The 23992-nt window shown below is 36.9% G+C and overlaps 1 protein-coding gene and 1 long non-coding RNA gene across 7 annotated transcripts in view; one reads left to right on the top strand and one right to left on the bottom strand.

Moving 5' to 3' along the window:
* Positions 1–23992, bottom strand: part of LOC147874790 (uncharacterized) — a 246716-nt gene that overhangs the window by 96220 nt on the left and 126504 nt on the right. The gene's annotated exons all lie outside the window — the stretch shown is intronic.
* Positions 1–23992, top strand: part of LOC110838846 (cell adhesion molecule 2-like) — a 316884-nt gene that overhangs the window by 216511 nt on the left and 76381 nt on the right. For both annotated transcript variants that reach the window (XM_087343363.1, XM_087343362.1), the window contains exon 4: positions 17951–18084. In XM_087343363.1, coding sequence (XP_087199489.1) covers positions 17951–18084 — 134 coding nt within the window. The remainder of the gene's footprint in view (positions 1–17950; positions 18085–23992) is intronic.

Below are 23992 nucleotides of genomic sequence, written 5' to 3'. Positions count from 1 at the left end.
AAGTGATAGTAATAATTAAAAATATTTAAATTATTTACGTTACAGGCCAATGTTAAACCACTATTACTTCAAAATATACCCTCACTCCAATGAATTTGGAAGTAAACATCATCAGAAGTTACACAACAACAGTAATTAAGTTTTAGTTTATAAGATTATAATTTTTAACTTTTAACTTTACACCTGAAGATGGTTCAATGTAACCGAAACATGTAGTAAAAAGTTGTACCAAATATGTAAATGATATTTTAATATCTTATGTATAATTTTATTTATATACAATTGTGATTAGACGGAAAAAAACACGAATAATTAAATTTTAATTCACAATATGACACAATTATATCAAGTAATGAGAATTATAATCACAAACTAATACACGATTATAATTAATTCCACACAAGAATTCGATCGTGTTAAACTGTGTAAGTGAATGATTTCATCGTATGTTAATTTTACAAGAGACTGAAAGAAACATCTCGGCCACTTAATAAGAAAAAATGGAACGTAGTTTGGAAGAAGACATGTTGGGCTTGCCCGTGACAGGTCACCACTGTAAATGCAATTTTCTTGTTAAAATGTAAGTGGCTGCAGACGCCTTCAGTATTGATTTTGGCCTTCTGACCCATTAGAAACAAAACCATTACGAAGTACCGTGCTTATAATCCCGAGAAACTTAAAACCGGTGGGTTCACTAAATGGGGTTGAAATTTGGAGATTCGTTCCTCATTATTCTTTATTTTCACGATGCGATCGCGGTTAAACCTTCTCGCCATATTTTTAGCATTATGACCTCCGAAATTATTCGATCAAAACTGTTGAATTGATACTCAAGATTTAACGTAAAATTCCAGGTCAGATTTAATTTTGTTGGAATTATTTCATTTTACAAGACTTTCATTTTTCTTTAAACTAAAATTAAAGCTGTGAATTTAAGAAATCCCCCATGACACTAAAATGCGGTAAATAAAACAGAAATATCATTAATCTAGAAGTTTTATTTGAAACAATTTTTGATATGGAAACAAATGTTAACAAAATACAGTAAAAGTACTTTACATTACAGAGACGTTATTATTTTATTTAGTGTTCTGTCTGACGACAGGTCCATATGAACAGGATCCTTCCATCCTTTTCTCGGACTGGGACCTGTTCATATACGTTCTTGGCAGATGATCCAGAAGTGGTTTGCCATTGCCTTCTTCTGTGTGTGAATGGAGTAATTGTTGGGATGCCACGGAGGAAAACTCCGTGTTGCCTAGACCACGGCCTTGCCCAACACAAGTTATAAATTCGGGCACCACCGGGAATCGAACCCCAGGATTACAAGGCCAGCGTTCTAACCGCTAGACCACCGTGGCCATCATTTATTTATTTAGTGTTCTGTCTGACGACAGGTCCATATGAACAGGATCCTTCCATCCTTTTCTCCGACTGGGACCTGTTCATATACGTTCTTGGCAGATGATCCAGAAGTGGTTTGCCATTGCCTTCTTCTGTGTGTGAATGGAGTAATTGTTGGGATGCCACGGAGGAAAACTCCGTGTTGCCTAGACCACGGCCTTGCCCAACACAAGTTATAAATTCGGGCACCACCGGGAATCGAACCCCAGGATTACAAGGCCAGCGTTCTAACCGCTAGACCACCGTGGCCATCATTTATTTATTTAGTGTTCTGTCTGACGACAGGTCCATATGAACAGGATCCTTGCATCCTTTTCTCGGACTGGGACCTGTTCATATACGTTCTTGGCAGATGATCCAGAAGTGGTTTGCCATTGCCTTCTTCTGTGTGTGAATGGAGTAATTTTTGGGATGCCACGGAGGAAAACTCCGTGTTGCCTAGACCACGGCCTTGCCCAACACAAGTTATAAATTCGGGCACCGCCGGGTATCGAACCCCAGGATTACAAGGCCAGCGTTCTAACCGCTAGACCACCGTGGCCATCATTTATTTATTTAGTGTTCTGTCTGACGACAGGTCCATATGAACAGGATCCTTGCATCCTTTTCTCGGACTGGGACCTGTTCATATACGTTCTTGGCAGATGATCCAGAAGTGGTTTGCCATTGCCTTCTTCTGTGTGTGAATGGAGTAATTGTTGGGATGCCACGGAGGAAAACTCCGTGTTGCCTAGACCACGGCCTTGCCCAACACAAGTTATAAATTCGGGCACCGCCGGGTATCGAACCCCAGGATTACAAGGCCAGCGTTCTAACCGCTAGACCACCGTGGCCATCATTTATTTATTTAGTGTTGTGTCTGACGACAGGTCCATATGAACAGGATCCTTCCTTAATATAATTTAAATACAGAGACGTATTTACGTCAAATTCTCCGGAACCGTGGTTCCACTGTAACGTTTTTACTCTTTGCAGTTTGAATATGTGACATATTAGATTTGTATTATTGTTACGATACGGTGAGCCAATGTGTTTGTATATCTACGGCCGCTTATTGGTCCACTGTCTGTCTTCCAGATTATATATGAGTGAATATGTAGCAGCGATGGGGTGATATTGAAAAGAAAAACTTGGAGACAACTCTCATCCTTCAATTGTCTGAGCTGTGGCCTGAGCTATGGCACAGACACCCCGAGAGATTTAAATGCAAGTTCCGTAATTAACTTCGCCCACTCTCATTAATTTTTTTGTGTAGGTCTTAGCAATTTCACAGCTATTAAAGTTGCTTTAGTCCAAAACGTGGCGACGCTAGGTCTGCGTGTCGATGGCGATAATAGATGTGTGCCTTAAAATGCCAACATCAAAGCCTACAACGAATTATTATATCACGGAGTAATTTACTCGGAAACACTTTCATGTACCGTCGAGTTTACACGGCGTTACAACCCAGAAGATCAACATCGACGTAGTCTGAATGAATGAATTTGCAACAAAAAGCTTAATGTCAAATGTTCTTTTTGCTTTACAAAAATAGTTTTACAAGACTGTAACAAACTAAGTCCAACTTTTATTCTCCTTCCTTGGCTCTACAACCCAGTTGTGGGTCTTCGCAGCCTCCTTTCGCAAGTTTCTTAGTCTTTTGAAGTGTGCAATTGTGAGTAGTGAGTGTATGTTAACATACGGCTTTAAAAGTAACTAACTAACTAGATGGCTTACCGAACCCGAAGGTTCATCACCGAATTAACCAAAGCCCTCCACCGGACCCTGTCCTGGGCCAACAAAATCCAGTCTCCTTCAACTCCTATCTCCCATAGATCCCGCCTGAGATTATCCTCCCATCTACGTCTAGGTCTCCCCAGCGGTCTCTTCCCCTCAGGCTTCCCAAATAGTGGACCCAACCAACTAGATGGCTTACGGAACCCGAACGTTCATCACCGAACTAACCAAAGCCCTCCACCGGACCCTGTCCTGGGCCAACAAAATCCAGTCTCCTTCAACTCCTATCTCCCATAGATCCTGCCTGACATTATCCTCCCATCTACGTCTAGGTCTCCCAAGCGGTCTCTTCCCTTCAGGTTTCCCAACCAGTACCCGGTGCACACCTCTTGTCCCATCCATGCGCGCTACATGTCCCGCCCATCTCACTCTTCTCGACTTAATCACCCTCACAATACTGGGGGAGCAGTACAGATTTTTAAGCTCGTCATTGTGCAGTTTTCTCCACGCCCCATCGTCTTCCCTCTTAGGCCCAAATATCCTCCTCAACACCCGATTCTCAAACACCTGCAATCTGTGTTCCTCCCTCTGAGTGAGAGACCATGTTTCGCACCCATACAAAACAACAGGCAAGATTATTGTTTTGTATACTTTAATTTTCAGGTTCTTAGAAATCAGACGGGAAGACAAAATATTTTGAACTGAGAAGTAGCAAGCATTTCCGGAATTTAGTCTCCTCCTAACTTCCTCACAAGTATCATTTTGATTTGTTATTGTTGTTCCCAGATATTTGAACTTTGTAACCCTTTCAAAGAATTTATTAGCCACCCTAAGATAATTTTGCCCGCCTGTCTGCTGATGACGAGATACTAACATAACATACGGCTTTAGAAGGGATAAACCAATTTGCCCTAGACTTTAAATTTTTATGCCTTGAAACCAAGAAGAGATTTCAGGAATGTCATGATAAATGTCGTTTCTGCATCTAAAAAACAGAGCAATACGTTAACAACTCCAAGAATAAAATTCTTTGTTTCGGCGGGAATATTACTGAAACAAAGACCATAACCCCTAAAACGTCTGGTTTATTGATCTCGGACACTAAAAAACGATAAAAGAACTGCATCAGAATCGAAGTTCTTTGTTTCGAGAGCACAGATCACAGAAACCCCCCTCCCAAAGAAAAAAATGTGTCCTTGATTTGTCATTGTACAGATTGTCTCCGATTACCTTCTTGCTCTGCAGTTAAAATCCTCAGGTTAGCGATAAGCGGAATCTCCTGAAGACGGTAATGACCCTTAGAGATCTATAAATCACGGAATTTCTTGACTACTGACTCTATTTCAGAAGGACTCATAAATCTTCGTTACTGTAGCAATTGGCTAATATATCCCGTCCAAATTCAACGGGGAATGATTTTATATCTTAATTCTTAATCCTATTTGTTTCTTATTTTATCCCCTCGACTGAAGATGGAGGTAGCGGGCAATGTTCCTACGGAATGTTGGTACACACTCACGGAAACATTAAATATACTTCAGACGTACATCCTCTGTTATGTCTAGATATGTTCACAGACTAAACTCAAACATCTTCAGACTCAACGTCGTGAAAACCTCAAATCCTCAGTCTATTTCTTCCTTTAGGGCGAGTCACAAAACAACAGTAAACTCCAGCTTACAGTATTGTCTATTTTAACATTTAGATATTTTGAAAGTAAACATTTAACGAATGTGTTAAAAACCATTTTAAATTCGGTGGATTTTTAGTCTTATCGGTTTTTATACTTTGTAGTCTACTTTCTGTTACCAGTATTTTGGAGAAACTTAATGCCTGCTCTGAAGAAGGAGTCAGTAAGCTCTTCCGAAGCGATGACAGCAATTTTAAAGGCTACACAGCGTAATAACTCAGAAGATCACAATCCGAATTTTCACCGCCATGTGAAAACCGCGTATGTTACCGTCGTTAAAATTACACAGTGATTGATGAATGTGTTTGGCGGATTTTTTATTCAGATAGCCTGTGGGGAAGAAGAATCAATGTTCCATCTCTGAACCTTCAACACTATGCGAGAATACACGTGTTATATAAAAAAAGAAATAAAACGAACATGGCTGTCTTGTGGGCTGTAGCCCGATGTAGCCTTTTAGAATTTTAATCGATGTTTCAGAAGTCGATGGTCGACCTGATAATAGAGGCAGCGAGGACCTCTGAATCATTGGTAAACTTCTACCGAACGTACACGGAGCTACAACCCAGGATACAGCCATAGCCGCGAAAACTCCAATTTCTAAAAACGTGCAAAATGTTTCACACGCTTATTTTACAAACTGTACTTCATAAAGATTGGTTTTTGTCACAATCCTCAAGATGATGTCAGGCGACAAGAGACTGCAGTTGGTAATGCAATACTTTGCATGCGATATCTAACATCGTCCTTGTTTGTGACGTACGGGTCTGACTTGTGACAGGAATACAATAAAATCTTACGAAGCAATTTCATTCCAAGATACGACTCCAGAATTCTGAGATCATCTAAACAGAAGAATGAAATGTGTTCTAGTTTTCCTTCATCTTGACCTCATGGTCAAAATTAACATTCACGTGATAATATTATTTTTAAATTTAGGAGTTTTATCTATTTAATGACTGTATCAACTAATTTATAACTTGTGTTGGGCAAGGCCGTGGTCTAGGCAACACGGGGTTTTCCTCCGGGGGCTTCTCCCCCGGTTTCTCCGTGGCATCCCAACAATTACTCCATTCACACACAGAAGAAGGCAATGGCAAACCACTTCTGGATCATCTGCCAAGAACGTATATGAACAGGTCCCAGTCCGAGAAAAGGATGGAAGGATCCTGTTCATATGGACCTGTCGTCAGACAGAACACTAAATAATAATAAGATGAGGTGGTCTAGCGGTTAGAACGCTGGCCTTGTAATCCTGGGGTCTCGGGTTCGATTCCCGGCGGTGCCCGAATTTATAACTTGTGTTGGGCGATGCCGTGGTCTAGGCAACACGGAGTTTTCCTCCGGGGGATTCCCCGGTTTCTCCGTGGCATCCCAACAATTACTCCATTCACACACAGAAGAAGGCAATGGCAAACCACTTCTGGATCATCTGCCAAGAACGTATATGAACAGGTCCCAGTCCGAGAAAAGGATGTAAGGATCCTGTTCATATGGACCTGTCGTCAGACAGAACACTAAATAATAATATAATAATAATAATCAACTGCTTCTAGTATGTAACATAAACAGAAACATATTAAAATGTATTTTTCTTTGTATCAAGTGATATAAAATTTCTAGAAATTATTCGAATATAGTTGTCACTTACCCAATATAACACCATCATAACTATATATACCATTAGGTTTAACATTAAATAGCCCTGTATTTATTCACAGAATGAATTTATGGATTTTGTATGGTTTCAAAAATAACAATCATCAGTTCCCTAAATAATATTAATAAACTGATAATTGTAATGGAAATGATTTGTGATTTTTAGTGGTAGGAACTGAATTTTAGAAATATTAATTAGACGATATCTTTGTTTACAACTTCGATGCTCATATTTTCCTCGCCGCGTTTCAAAAATTACTGTTTTATTTCATATTCTATGTGCGAAACTATGTGATCAGTACGTGTGACACTATTACTTAACTTGAGTGAAACAAATATATATTTACATTGACGACAAACAGTATTCAACGCTTTAAAAGAAAATAATTCGCAAGATTATCCTATACTAATATTATTTCGCAAATTTTCTGAATAACATATTTCAGGATAGTATTTGTGCGGGCTTTTGTGAACACGATAATGAACCTCAGGGTTCATAAAAGGCATAGAACGTCCTCACTAGCCGAGCGGCCATTACTTTTTCAGGAAAGACTATACTCCTTTAATTGAAATAATTAGTTGGTTAATTCTTATTCTTAGGAAAATAACACACATACCTTACATAAACCTGTTATAAAAATTCTTTTTTTTTAATAGAACATTGCAAAAATATAGGATTTGAGATTTTCACAGAGGCGAGTCTGAAGATTGCAGTCTTCTGGGTTAGTGTAGTCTAGTAGATTTCCACCAACGTTTCAGAGGTCCATGCTGCCTCCATCATCAGGGCGACGAACATTCAGTTACAGCAAATTACAAACACGCACATACTGATGGCTTAAGTCCACGTGAGCAGTGATTCTAGTACGCATGCTCAGAGCTCATTATCGGCTGTGGTTTTGTCATGCTGTACAAATTCACCCTACGAAAATATTAATTCTTTAAAAGGAATGTTTGGTTTTAACGGTTACACGAATAATTCACTTTCACGACATTTTATTCCGTGAGCACGTTTTAAAGTTAACGGATAACTTCTTTTGTATAAAGTTAAGTTTAACTTCTTTGTTTTGTGTGCCCGTGGTAACTCACGATTTTATTGAGTTACGTAGCCATGAAAGCTTCAAATCACATATAAAGATTTATGTTGTTGAAAAAACACAAATATTCATTCTTAAACGGCCCGTCTATGAGCTAACTTCTGTTTTCGACTATTGTAATGCAATTACTATTGAAAAGTTTAAATTATATGTTTATGATTTTGATTTCCATTTTAAAATATATTTCTCAACACAAATAGGACATTTCATAAAAATAAATGTCTTGTTTGTAATAGGCAATCGTCATTACAGAAAATCCTAAATAATCTAAAATGGTCCGCCTATAACCTAACTTATGTTTGGACGTGGTAATATTCTTCTTTCGTACAGACTGTGTTCCGGATATTGTGCAGTAAACAGAACCACATTTAAAAATATAGGTCTACTACGAACTAACCTAACCTAACCTAAACTAACCTAAACTAACCTAAACTAACCTAACCTCAACTAACCTAACCTAACCTAAACTAACCTAACCTAAACTAAACTAACCTAACCTAAACTAACCTAACCTAAACTAACCTAACCTAAACTAAACTAACCTAACCTAAACTAACCTAAACTAACCTAACCTCAACTAACCTAACCTAACCTAAACTAACCTAACCTAAACTAAACTAACCTAACCTAAACTAACCTAACCTAAACTAACCTAACCTAAACTAAACTAACCTAACCTAAACTAACCTAAACTAACCTAACCTAAACTAAACTAACCTAACCTAAACTAACCTAACCTATCAACCAGTAACCAGTTCTGTATTTGCGGGTTTTTAGTCTATCTTCACTGTAAACAGCGATTATTTCTTTAAACAGCATTAACAAGTTGAACTTTTTAAATATTGTTTATTCTGTGAGGTACGGGCTTCATTACTATGTATTCAGTTGCCCTTCGTCTTCAAAGGGTTTAGGATCTACACATTACTTTCAAACCACTTTATCAAAAGTCTAAGAAAATAAAATATTTAATACGCGTATACATCCAAATAAAAAGGCTATTTTATGTTTTGGAAAGCATTTGAAAAATTAAGTAAGATTTAAGTTTCTCACGTGTGGTGAGTAAGAAGATGGCTGACTTCTGGTAGAAGTTTACCAACGTTTCATATGCCCTTGCTGCCTCCATTATCAGGGCGATCATGATATTCCATTTGAAAATTAACGGATACACTGTACCCTACCCTATCCTATTCCATCTTAATGCGTCTTAGGGCCCTTGTCGTCTCAGCCTCAGGCTATTTCTACGGGATAACCACGTCCGATTTTCCCCTCGTCATTTCTGATTCGGCCATCATACACAAGTTATGGCGTATTGCAGTCTTTGAAGTGTTTAAACCTTGGGAAAAATCCCATCGACGGAAGTTAAAGTAGGGGGGTTGATACCATTGCGTTCTTACTTCAGGTAACGACTTAGACCACCTCTTTATCAAAGTCAGGACTTTCAATTTGTAATAAAGTCTTCTCGGGCGATCAGTCCTGTGATAATTACGCAATCCAACGTTTCGGGCGTTTTCCCTGCTTCCATCATCACGGTGCTTATTAAGACGATCAATGTTTCTTGCCCTTTCACGTACACGTCTCACATTTTTGTACTTTTCTGTGTCGGGTTCTCAGAAATTACCGCGAAAAATTAGATACACGTGGATAAGTAGACCATACAATTCCAACTGCACGTTGCAAATCATTTAAATATATTAACACTGACGGCGTATAATTTAAAACAAGTTAGGATTTGAGGTTCTCACGGCGGTGAGTACAAAGATGGCTGTCTTCTGGGTTTAGTCGTTTACGGAAGTATCTGAGGTCCTTGCTGCCTCCATCATCAGGTTAATCTGAAACGTTGGTAGACTTCTACACGGCACCACAACTCAAAAGGCAGCCATCTTCCGACAAATTTAAATGCAACGAAGGACGTTGAAGTCTTCTGATGTTATTTTTTACTGGGAGAAGTGTGTACCGTTTTTATTCTGCAAATAGCAAATTACTCTGTTGTGTGATACACGCCACATAATGACAAGTCCGCGCCGTGGCCTCTAAAAGATTAAACACTCACTTAATTATTGATAACACTCACACAATGCAAATTGCACGCAACTCAATTCAGCTTTTCTGTACCTGATGCAATTTTCATGAGCGCAACGCACTGCCATCATAGTCGTACGATAACTCTGTATATTGACCTATGGCTTTTTTCGAAATGCTTGTTTTCCTAACTTGCACATTTCAATGATCTTGCTGTAAACTAATTAGAGATCATACAACCTTCATCACGCTACGGACATGAGACCTAACAGTAAAATATTTTATTTTATTCTATTAAATATTCTTCATATTCAAACAATTCTTTAGACATATCTTGTATTATTTATTTAACCGCCATGGTGGTCTAGCGGTTAGAACGCTGGCCTTGTAATCCTGGGGTCTCGGGTCCGATTCCCGGCGGTGCCCGAATTTATAACTTATGTTGGGCAAGGCCGTGGTCTAGGCAACACGGAGTTTTCCTCCGGGGGCTTCCCCGGTTTCTCCGTGGCATCCCAACAATTCCTCCATTCACACACAGAAGAAGGCAATGGCAAACCACTTCTGGATCATCTGCCAAGAACGTATATGAACAGGTCCCAGTCCGAGAAAAGGATGGAAGGATCCTGTTCATATGGACCTGTCGTCAGACAGAACACTAAATAATAATAAGATGAGGTGGTCTAGCGGTTAGAACGCTGGCCTTGTAATCCTGGGGTCTCGGGTTCGATTCCCGGCGGTGCCCGAATTTATAACTTGTGTTGGGCAAGGCCGTGGTCTAGGCAACACGGAGTTTTCCTCCGTGGCATCCCAACAATTACTCCATTCACACACAGAAGAAGGCAATGGCAAACCACTTCTGGATCATCTGCCAAGAACGTATATGAACAGGTCCCAGTCCGAGAAAAGGATGGAAGGATCCTGTTCATATGGACCTGTCGTCAGACAGAACACTAAATAAATATAATAAAATATTTATTTAGTTCTCTTGTTTATTTAACGACACTTCTAGTATCACAAATTAAATATCGGATGATATTCTGTTTAACGAAATAAAGCAGTCGTGGCCTAATTTAATAAATATGTCATGTGGCTGATGGGACTGGCGAATGACGAATCAGAGTGAATCTCTTGTCTTTTCGTAACAAAGCCAAAAATGACATCTTTCATAATTCGTAATTCTTAACTCGACGGCAGGTAAAGAACGTACAGTTGATATAACGTAGTTAAATAAACTAGGAAGTTGGACTACTGAGGACTTTCTGTACTTTAGGAGTATGTACGCTGATTATAAATCACTGTTAAGTAAATAAGATTAAATATATACCGCTGTAACATTATTATATTTTATATAAGGCATAAATTTTCTGTGTAGAATTCTGCAGTTGAGTAACCCCACAACACTAGTCGATAACTTACGTGTTCCTTTTCACAGGAGAAAATTTTCAGTTCCAAAAATGACATACTTGAATTCGTCTTAGTGTTAAACAGAAATGAAAAAAAAAAAGTGTTGCCTTAAAATGAACTACGATGATTCCAGAACCACGTGTCGTTCTAGTTTGATTTTCTTTTAAACGGAAATTAAATGTAAAGTTAAAACACGTTAAAATAAATTAGGTCTACAGAATCCTATAGAAAGTTTTTCATGTCCCGATTTTATGGATATGTGCACAGAAATGTTCAAGTTGCTTTAACTTTCCATCGATAATTAGTGTTCACTGAATCACGAGATGAAAATGTTAACGCTTGAATTCATGACTCAGCGGAGACAAGAAAGTCACGTAGTTTACCACCACCGAATAACGTGCAAACGAACGAATTCATCTTTTAACGTTTTGAAGTTCACTGGAAGTTGAAAGGAAGGAGTTTCGGTGGGGTTGAGGAAGGAAGAATCTTTGAACCTAACGTTATTAGCTTTCCTTACGGATATTCATTTTTAATTTATAAGTTCATAAGTACGAAGTAAACGTAGTATAAAATGTTTTTGTAAAAAAAAAAAAGAAAAAAAAAAAAGAAATCTGTCTTCGAAATGATGATTTATGATTTTAAACCATTTCTTATTCCACGACGTAGTTACTGCTTACACAGACGCTTGGTATAACTTTTCTTCTTTCAGACAGGAAGTGAAAATATATAGAAATGGTGTTTGAAAAATCTCCGACGCATTGCAAAAATGTTTCTTTTCTCGCTGTGCCATGACTTACCTAGTATCTCTTTATATCTACGTATATTACGTCCTGTTAGTTCGTGCAGAAGTTGGGAAGGAAATGGACGCATGTGAGTTTGACAGATGTTTAGAGGCAGACCAGTCTACTGCATGGATCGAGGTCTTGGTGTGGGGAATGGACATGGATATATAAGCTTCTCTAGACTCTGCCTCAACTTCCACTATTTTCCCACGGCTACTGGCCTCCCCATCAGCCAATGCTTTGCAATGTCTAGTCTCTCTCACGAACACTGCACATCCAAGATCCAGACTTAATCACAAAGCTCATCGATAGAATAAAAGGTATCGATAGAGACAAGAGAATCGATTATTACTCGACACGTAAGCCGCATGTAAAATCAGACTGCCATTTTACTTGATTGTTTCATGTTTTTGTCTACGTTTCAACTCCAAATATTCTGTCGACAGTCTGTTGGACGTAAACGGTTTTACTACCATGGTGCATATTGTTCAAATTCATGTACGTATCTGACACTACAGTGGTTTCAGTTCAGGCCTGAAGGACGTAACACATATTTACTAACGTAGATGAATGAGAAAAGATAACTACATGCTCTACGGAGTATGAAAGTAGGGTTATGTTCCCTTCTCTAGCGATATAACAGCGTGTTTGACTTGTTATTACGAAACACGACGCAAATTGGCAGACTAGAATTCTCCTCTAATATATAGCCCCCTTGATGATATAGAAAACATGAGAGAGAATTAAAAATGAATACAAAGTTGTGATCGGTATACTTAAAACGACGTATATAACTGTTAGATACCCAGAGAGGGCTGTACTCCACGGAGTTACTTAAGAATAAATCGCCTCGTCGACCGAATATAAAGCGATAAATGTGAATATAACGGCTTTGTACCGTACCAAGCACTAATTCGGTTAAATTCGTTACAGTTTTTCGAATATTTGCAAAAGTTTCGTTGAGATTTTCTAACCAAAATATTGTGCTGTGGAGAACATTCTGACGTGGACAAAACTTCATAACGAGGACCTCCATAATTTATACCCTTCGTGAAATATTACTAAATTTATCAAACACGAAAAGGGGAGCTTATTCCATATATGGAGACATGACAAATGAACACATAATTTTGATCGAGAAAAGGCGCGGAAAACCCAAAGTTGTCAGTGACACACGATCGCACATCAATCCGCGTCACGAAAACGAAATATAGAACTTTACATAGCCATACATGTCCATTCACATACATATATATATCCTCGCCCTATAAGAATGCAGGAACATGAAAACAAACCTTAAGAAGCTGAATAAAGCTATCAATGTTGGTCCAGTGTCTTTCTATGCCTGGATTATTAATTAATATGACAATTAGTGGCACACCTGAAACTTTGTGACAGAACACCAGTGTGCCGCGGCACACAGGTTACAAATCTCTGAACCAGACATAAACCATATCACAGTATTACAAAGAATACTCATAAAATAGGATTTCAGGGTCTTGATTTGATATATTTGGCTCAGGAGTTGGACCAATGGCGAGATCTTGTAAATACTGTTACGAAACTACAATCAATTCAATTCAATTCAATTCAATTAATTTATTTACGTGTTTGCCAACAGCAAGAAGCCAATAACAGGCAAACACTGATAATATATACAATAATAGTGAAATAATAATGGATAATATTACACAAACGTATTAACTAAACTTATACATGTACAGTATTAAATATAACTGCCAAGTACAGGCAAACCCAAAATAGAAACAATATTAACACAAAGCAAAATAAATGAAGAAATATAAATAAAAACAAATAATCCGCCTACGGAACACTAATATAAATATAAGCCTAATATACTTTAATCACAAAATGGAATATGAAAATTGATATACTGTGCCTTAAACAACTTTTAATTAAAACATATTTGTAATTTTTAATATACATAAGCGTTAATTAATCCACTTAAGATAAGATTATGACCTACCTTGGAATCAAATACACTGTATTCCTTTTAGCAAAGGGGATTGTGAGAATACATTCCTACATTTCTCATATCTGAATTTACTAATTGCGTGCCATCTATCGACAAGGAATATAAATATAAACCAACTTAAATATGAAGCCTCTGACAAAAGAAAAGGTTAAGATAATTTACATTTGGTCACAGTGACCGCAGACAACTTAAACAAACTGGTACGAAAAGTTACTTCAATCTCAAAATGTTAGAACCTGCTGGTATCAAAATAAAATGTACGTTGCATAACACTGTCCGGCTGAATCCTGGATTCCTTGTTAATAACATATCTTAAAATACATAGGTCTGTCGAATTTTGTTTAAATTGCTTGTAAATAAATAACATGGCGACAGCGCGAAAACCTATATTTGGCGGCAAGCCTAACACATGAAACATTACAGCTAGGTCGCGCAACGTATTGAGGATACAATTATATTTGAACATTTTATATTAAACATATTAAATGTTAAAATAACAAAAATAATTAACTGTGTGGTACTTTGACATTATATTTTACATCTTTAATTTAAATTGAATCTTTTCCCTTGGGAATTACGAGAAAAAAATAATGATATTTAAATTATAAATTACTAAATTTTAATTCGTGCTAAACTCTACACAGCTTAACCTAAATGAAAGAAAATAGTTGAAATTAGTTCTATTCCCAGATATAAGTGTCGCATATCGGATAAATGGATAAATTATTATTCAAAATGTATGCATATATCCCACAAGCTTGAGGTATTGCGAAAATACAAACATACCTCTCTCTCTTCCCCCCTGCCATACGTAGGCGTTTTAATTGAGTGTAATCAAAATCTAATGCAAAGTGAATGAGAAGACCATCACCCCGCTGATTAACACCGCTGTATTTTGTCATCTGGTCGATAATTCCTTCCAATTAAAACTTAACTGTACTTCAAACAGAATAACCATTTGATAGATCGATCTTGCTGCCATATGTGATTGCTGATGCGAATAATAGCTAAACAAGAGTTGGTGGCATCAAATAATCTTTATAGATATCTTGCTAACTGCAAAATGTAGCTCAGTCACTTCTGTGATGAAGTAGAGTTTAGTAGATGATAATGAGATGATAATATTGCGTCATATTGTGTTGAATATATACTTGTTCAATTTTTATCAGTCTAATCACAATAAAATATTATTATTAAATATTAAAATATTATTACAATTAACATTTAAATATTTAAAATATATTAAAATGATGCTCTCTATCAAAATGTTCGATTTACATTAGAGCATCATCTTTTACACTACATGTTTCAGTTCTAAATGAACCATCTTCAGGTGTAGTGTGTGAGTTTATATGGATTATATACCTGAAGATGGTTCATTTAGTACCGAAACATGTAGTGTAAAAGATGATGATCTAATGTAAATCTAACATTTCGATAGAGAGCATCATTTTAATATATTTTAAATATTTAAATGTTAATTGTAATAATATTTTAATATTTTAATATTTAATAATAATATTTTATTGTGATTAGACTGATAAAAATTGATTAAGTAGAGTTTAGTAGTTGAACGAAATTAATGATACAAATATAACAAGCTGAGCTGTAGTTCGAATTGTAAATAAAATATTGATTTTATATAAAAAAATTATTTGTTTATTGTGTGGTTTAAATTCGTAGCATCCGATGTCTGAAACACTATATAATATATCTGATATGTTTTCTACAAAACTATTCAGCAGATTTACGTAATGTTTTATGCCAGAGGTGTAGTCTTTATCTGTAATGCAGGTTTAATTTTTTAATTCATAACGAAATTCTGTTACACATATAAATGTCGCGTCCCATGGAGATAGACATAATAATTCAGAAATTAATTTGTAACAAATAAATACTTACGTAATGACTAAACAATCTGCATATATTTATCTAAAAATACCAAGAATCGGAGTCATCATGTTTGTTTAATAAGAATTCATTAAAAATTAAAATATAATCCAAACGCCACTATTATACGAAATAAACTCAAAATATTCGTCTGGAGTTTCCAGAAACAAAAGGATGTGATCTTGTTAATCGAAATAGGACACGGAAGGATTTATTAAAGCTACAATTTTAAGAATTAAGTTTACAATAGTAAAAAAATAAAAGTAGGCTTTAATTAAGTTCTTGTTGAAATGTTTGGATTTGTTTACTTTCAAGTACATTATACATTAGTATTTCTTTAATCAAAATTTATTATTCGGTTTTTGTCCGTCTAATCACAATTATATTTAAAATTTACAAATAAGATAATTAAAATATAATTTTATGTTCCACATCGAATAATCGATTTACATTTGGAACATATTTACAAAATGTTTCGGTTTCATCGAAATTTATTTCATGTGAACTATTCAACTTATTTAAGTCTACCTTCCCCCAAAGAATGTGTAGACTGTGGCGAAGAATAATTATCTGAAGTTTAATTTTTTTGTATAAAACATAACTAATTTCCTTCTACGACATTTCAATGATTCTGTTCTGTATATTTCAAACTCATTTATCCCTTTTTTCGTTTCAACTTCCATTCTATACTCTACTGTTCTATTATACTATAACGAAAATATATAATATTTACAAGAATTATTATCTGAAAGGTCACCTATTCTCCGTAATTTCGTTGCTATTAAATAACATCTACTTTATTTTGCACTGATTAAAATTAGGCAAAAACTATTTTAGTAAGACCAATAAAATTTCATATTCTTTACAAAACGCATGATTTGACAGAAATGCGTAAACATGATTCAAATCACGTGATCTCACTACAGTCAAGATTTGATCCATAAATGCTATGAAGTAAAAAGATTTCTTGATGCTGAAGAATTTCCTCTAGATAACCATGCAAAAAGGAGAAGAATTTTAGTCTCCGTCAAGCATACGTTAGAAGAAGATATTTCAATGATATACTAGGAATTTCCTAACATATGAAACTGCTGTCCAGAAATAGCAATTGGTTTAAAGATAGTAACGTTTATAAAAATAAAATAAAATCTTATCTTCCCGAGAATATTCTGTTTGACGCACGTACGAAGTGTAAATTGTGGGCGACTAATAGGTCTGCAACTGTCAATAACATTTCTTTAAGCTCGTAACATAAGATTTCTCCTCAGAGTGTATATCCTGTTATGTCCCTCGTGCTTTTCTCAGTATTTTATTTATTTCCAAATAATAAAAGATTGTAAGATAATCTCAAATGCAAGGAGCTAACATGTTAGCAACATACATTCCTTTGTTATACATGTCTTACGACAATACGAGGTGCGATCGGAAAGTTTCTAGACTGCGCCTATAAAAACCCGTACACTTATGTCAGGTATTAAATTCATCCATCACCCTCGAAGTAGTTCCCCTGGGAGTGAACACAACGATCCCAGCGCCGCTGCCAAGCCTGGAAGCATCCCTGGAAATCTTTCTTTGTCAGCCTGTCAAGCACCATCTGCGATTCTGCCTGAATCTCTTCTATCGTCTCAAATCTCCTTCCCTTTAGCTGAATTTTCATCTTTGGGAAGAGGAAGAAGTCACACGGAGCTTAGAAAGGAAGTTGGGGTCGGTTCTTGCAAGATCTTTGAGCTCCTGACAAACGAGAAGTCGATTCTGCTTCTGGTCGTCAGACTACCAAAACGCCCGTAACTAAGAAACAAATGCTAATTCGATGATGCCTGCTGGCACACTGATTCACTATGAATGTAGGCCGCACCCCGTAGCGGCAGAAGCTCGTACTACATCCGGTTCGCCCTCTATTGACACAGTCTTGAAACTTTCCTCGTATATAAAATTTATTTTATGGCAGAATTTTACGTGTATTTTAACTCATCTATTATTTTCATTTTCAATAACATTTGAGTTCAATTATTTTTCTGCGGGACTTGTCCATAACTTTCTAGTTCTGCAATGTTTATTTGTTCGCATAGACGAATGAAACATATACATATTTTAAAAACTTTACTCTTTTGTTGGCGTCTTGTAATGTCGCAGTGTTATGTTTATTAGATAACAAGTCTGTACGAAAAAATGGTAATAATTTCCTAAATTTATTTTAAGATCATTCAATATTTTGTAAAAAGAGCCAAATACTATATCCGTGTGTCAAAGTTGCAGCTGAGGTTTGATAATAATTTTTATTTCTGATTTTACGCAGATGTCCCGGCTGAAAAGCCCACTTTGACGGTAGACAAACATCGTTACACGGCCGGGGAGAAGATTGAAGCCAATTGTTCTTCAAGGGCGTCCTACCCTGCAGCAAACCTAACCTGGTTCGTCAATGGTGAACAGGTAAGAACACACATCCTAAATAACGTGTAACTCCGTCCATAATACATACATCCGTCTTGTTCCATATATTCAAAAAATGTATAATTTATAGCTTTAAACCCAAAGTTAGTCGAAATTAGTGGCAACATTTATTATATAATCAGTTCCATATTATACAGGGTGATTCAAAAAGGACTTTACAACTTTCAAAGTGTATAGAAATTTATTCACAAGGCTTACAGAATCGGCTGAGGTGTCATTTTGTAGCAAAATAAATCACGTTTTACCTCAAATAGTCATTTTGTTCGATGTGATTGTCATTGGTGATACGGCAGACATCCCACCTGAAATCAATTTCTTGCCAAACGCGATCCAGCATATCCGGTGTCACTTCTGCAACTGCGGAGGTGATTCGAGCTTTGAGCTCAGTGAGATTGGCAGGTAACGGTGGAACATACACACGATCTTTAATGAAACCCCATAAGAAAAAATCGAGAGGTGTCAAATCTGGAGAACGAGGTGGCCATGCTATCGACCGTGTTCGACCAATCCACCGACCTGGGAAACGTATATTGAGGAAATCCCGGACTTCTGTGAGGTAGTGAGGTGGTGCGCCGTCTTGCTGGAAGTGAATGCGTCCTTTTTGGTCATCTTCGTCTAACTGTGGTATGAGAAAATTTTCGAACCATTTTCAAATGCACTGCCGTTTGCGCTCGCGGTGACGGAATTCGGTACTACGGCACAACGTGAGTCAAACGTGATTTGTTTTGCTACAAAATGACACCTCAACCGATTCTGTATGCCTTCTGAATAAATTCCTATACACTTTCAAAGTTGTAAAGTCCTTTTTGAATCACCTGGTATTATACCCAGTAATGGTACGAACGAACAGCCCAATGTCCATTAATCCTGACTCCCGCTGCGTTTTAAATAAGTCGAAAACCGATTTCGAAAAAAAAGGTAAACGTAGAGACACAGTTTTTTGCTTTAAACTAAAAAAATGTGCATTTTGGGTCTGTTCTTAAATGACGCCAGTCTGTACCAAACCGACATGTTTGAATCCTAGTGTAGTTATTACCGAAGTATTATTTTGTAGCTATATAATTTCTCTGCTGGAAATATTTGTAAAAAATAATTATTATATTTCTGCGAGCAAATTATTTGTTACAGACAGCTGAACAAGGATACTCCAGTAGTATTTCAGTACCATCGTAATCAAAATGCATAAACCGATGTAATGGATGCCACGTTTCCTTTGATTCTGAATATCACTAATTAGAATCTCTCACAGATATACAGGGCTATTCAAAAACATTGTCGGAGTTTTAAAAAATCACTACACGTAGTGCAATTGAGGTAGGAATACCAATCTTGCTTTATTGTGTAGCAAAACTCTTAAAAGTTTTTTTTACATGCATATAAATGCTCAATATGTGGGCCTTCTGTCAATCTACAGACATCTACACGATAGTCCATTTCTTCCCACACACGCCCCAGCGTGTCAGCGGTGATGTTCAGAATGGCGGCTCTGATACGTACCTTCGCAGGTAGAGGGAGGACAGATACTTGATCCTTCCCAAATTTCGTGTGGAAGTGCCGTTGGACAATGGTAACGGACCGACTTTGATGATATTCGAGAGTACAAAAAGCCTTCTCCTTACCGCTAGCCGCCATATTGTAAAATATGACACCTGGCGGCCAAACGCGTAACTACTGGATAGCGGGCGGTACAGAACAAAACTTTGAGAGTTTCTCTATCCACCAGTGTAATGATAATAGTCGTATGTTGAATGCATTGCCCCACAAAAATTCACAAAACCCCGACAATATTTTTGAATAACCCTGTATTATTATAACAAAGATATTTTCTGATCTTCACTATTTGTAGTTAAATACCGGGAGCATACATTAAAACAGTTTATCAAACGCTTTCTTCTTTATCAGACTTTATTGACCACCACATTCGTATTTATCATCGACGTTCTATAAGATTCCCACGACCACGGGCGACTTTAGACATTAGGAACCGCGGGTTCGAAACCTGTCGCGTACTTTTCTTTATATAATAAAACAACATGGAGAAAACTAAATTTTGCTTTTCTAAATAGAAAAAACGGTAGCAGTAGAGTAGATCGACTAACCTAACGTTACAGAATGCGCAAGAGGAGATCCTAAAACTTTGCATTTAATAGACCTTCAGATGAAAATATGATCACGGTTAGGGATATGAATTTTAAAAGTTTTTCCACACATTCAGTGGTATTATTATTCCATCTAATCACCACTTTACAGGATATTTACTTCCATGCACTCGAGACAGACCTTGTCCCTAAGGTACATAGTGCAGCAGCTATTTCCGAAATACATTTTGTTTTTAACACGTGTTACATGTATTATATAATTTTATTGTTAGAGATGACTACATATTTTACGACAGCGTCTTTCGAATTACGTATGAAGATCCTAAAATGGCGGTCTTCTGAAATTCCCTGACGTCGTGATCGCCCGGGATGTTGGCCAAATATTTTCTGAGTGACTCGGAGACAGTTCCAGTTGCCCCTATAATTATTGGGATTACTTTTATTATTATTATTATTATTATTATTATCATAATCAACATTATTTTTATTATTATTATTATTAAAAGAATTGAATTATTATGGTACATTTATATATTTAGTTTCATTCGTTTTTGTATTTGTAATGTTTTACATTTATTATTATTGAAATTAATTTAATTATTTATCATATTTTATCCTGTACTCTGGTTTAGTGCTTGGCTGTTGTCAAATGAACTGAAATGAAATTAATTATTTTAATATATTTTGCTTTTAATGTTCTTGTGACTTACTAATAGCACAATCCGAAACCTTCGGGCCTCTGTATGTACTAAAGACCTTATGAGTTACACTTGAGCTTCGTCACAATGTATCACAGAGCCTCTGACGAGGCTTTCTCGTCTTCTAATATTTAGGTTCACCATCAACATTAAATTTTAATGTTCGCTGACGCGTCTGCAGTTGGTAGCTAGAGAAAAGTCCCCCCCCCCACCCTATTTTGGAAATGGCATGGGACTAGGCCCGCGTTAACGTGGAATTGCATGACACACATACTTATTACACATGCACTAAATTCGATCCATTCTTGTTAAACTTGCATTTGAAACATCTCTTGTGGGCCAGACCTGTTTCTATCTCACACTAACACTCCATCTAATAAGGCTTTAACGCTTACGCTGAAAATCTGTCTCTAAAAGCAGCTGCTAATCGTGTTCAGATGTTAACTGAAACGATTCTGAGGTTCAAGAGTTTAATGTTTTGTTAACGCTATGGAATAGCAGGACTGATGATGCTTTCAAATGTACGGAGGTCTTGCTCTGGCATCTCGGCATATACACAGATTGAGAACATTCTTCCATTAATTGGTTATATACGCAGTCTGAATGTCTGTGTTCTTTCGTACTTGTTACGAAGATTTTAATCAAAACGAAACACGTCACTTCAATAAAAAGTCGCGTAATCAAACTTAGTAAAACTTAACTGCAGCGGAATTTTAGGTTATGCCCCAAAGGCTCTAGATTTGTATACTAAAATGTTTTTTTTAAATAGCAGTATCATTTATGTGGAAATAATACTCAGCAATTATGCCTACTAAGAACAAATTATAATTAAATTAATTACAATTTGAGTTTCTCATGGTAGGGAAGATGGCTTCCTTCAGGGTTGTAACGCCATGTGGTCTGATAGAAGTTTACCGACGTTACAGAGGTCCTTTCTGCCTCCGTCATCAGAACGATGAGATGCAACAAGGACCTCTAAAACATTGGTATTCAACCTTTTTTGTTCGTGTACCCCCAGATATAATTTCTCTTCCAACTTTGTACCCCCAAAGTTGTTGGTGTATAATTCAAGTTATACATAGTATATAATCTACATTTAAAATAAATTAAATAAATTACATTACTGATTATTCAGTGTTTATCATAAAATAATAATATTTTTTTAAATTTCACGTATCCCCTAAGATGTCTTCGCGTACCCCCAGATATAATTTCTCTTCAACTTTGTACCCCCAAAGTTGTTGGTGTATAATTCAAGTTATACATAGTGTATAATCTACATCTAAAATAAATTAAATGAATTACATTACTGATTATTCAGTGTTTATCATAAATAAATATATTTTTTTTAAATTTCACGTACCCCCTAAGATGTCTTCGCGTACCCCAGGTTGAAACCACTGCTCTAAAACGTTCGTAAACTTCTATCAGACTACATGGCGCTACAACCAAGAGCACAGTTACCATTTTTATAAAATTTTCTTAGAGAATAGATCGTACATGACCGTTCACATTAAAGATTTCACAACAATTATAGCCGTATTTTATTTTCCCGTAGCGAGACAAATCGTGAGAGACGCTAAGTCTTGTGAGAATGAAATACAATTATCCTCTTCAGGCTTCTACTCTAATGAGTAGTCCTTCATTAATATTGTAGGCAGCAATTAACACACTTTCTCATTCTTCGCTTTTACGTCACCCCACCAGAGACCTTGTCCAACCTCTTTACTTTATAATTCCCTGTTAACAAACCGATAATGATACAGACTTCGCTTTAGAAGGTTCACACTTCGAATCTGGGTCAGATATATACAGGACCATCTATGTTTCCTTTTATCTCCAGGGGAATTTTGTGACAGTACACTGTGGTCTAGAGGTTAGAACGCTGGCCTTGTAATCCTGGGGTCTCGGGTTCGATTGCCGGCGGTGCCCGAAACTATAACTTGTGTTGGGCAAATCCGTGGTCTAGGCAACACGGAGTTTTCCTCCGTGGCATCCCAACAATTACTCCATTCACACACAGAAGAAGGCAATGGCAAACCACTTCTGGATCATCTGCAAAGAACGTATATGAACAGGTCCCAGTCCGAGAAAAGGATGGAAGGATCCTGTTCATATGGACCTGTCGTCAGACAGAACACTAAATAAATAAATGATGGCCACGGTGGTCTAGCGGTTAGAACGCTGGGCTTGTAATCCTGGGGTCTCGGGTTCGATTCCCGGCGGTGCCCGAATATATAACTTGTGTTGGGCAAGGCCGTGGTCTAGGCAACACGGAGTTTTCCTCCGTGGCATCCCAACAATTACTCCATTCACACACAGAAGAAGGCAATGGCAAACCACTTCTGGATCATCTGCCAAGAACGTATATGAACAGGCCCCAGTCCGAGAAAAGGATGGAAGGATCCTGTTCATATGGACCTGTCGTCAGACAGAACACTAAATAAAATAAAACACTGAAATATACCACGGCCGTATCCTTTCAGATTTTCGCATATTCATCATAATTTGTCGCTCAGTGCTGTATAAAATCAGCGGCTAAAAATAGCCTGATCATGAAATACATACAGAAATGGATCCCAGTAAGAACAAAAATTTAAATGATATTCATGCGTATTTCTGGGGTGGAACATCAGAGCCGTTCAGTTCAGCAACGAAAGCAGCGAATTATATCAACATTAAATACTAAATACAGTGCTTAATATACTGAAACGTAATGCATAAAGGGTATTGAGATTAACCGGTCCGATTGTATCAGGATAATCGGAATTTAAATGGGACGGCACGGGGTTAATCGGAACTATGTGTACCAGGGATGCCAACTGATATCGACAAATTGATACCATTTTGATGAAACGCTTTGAATACCGATATGGATCAAGTGTATTGATACAATGCACAATTTATGTTGACATAAAATTACTCTTTTTTATCAGAAAATACTGTAAATTTGAAATTCGTTGATTGTCAAAAATTTCGCTGATAGCAATAAATAAATTAATTACGAGTAGGCCTAACCGTGAACGTTGCGTGGACCTGAAGAAAATTAAAGTAACATCCAGACTGAATTCTATTTATTACTTAACGATT

This window comes from Zootermopsis nevadensis, unplaced genomic scaffold (assembly GCF_977971745.1).
Source record: "Zootermopsis nevadensis isolate Lab colony 2312 unplaced genomic scaffold, Znev_1.0 Znev_ptg000005l, whole genome shotgun sequence".
Classification (NCBI taxonomy): Eukaryota; Metazoa; Arthropoda; class Insecta; order Blattodea; family Termopsidae; genus Zootermopsis; species Zootermopsis nevadensis.
Note: the sequence above shows the minus strand (reverse complement) of the source record. Positions and strands in the feature narration are given on the sequence as shown.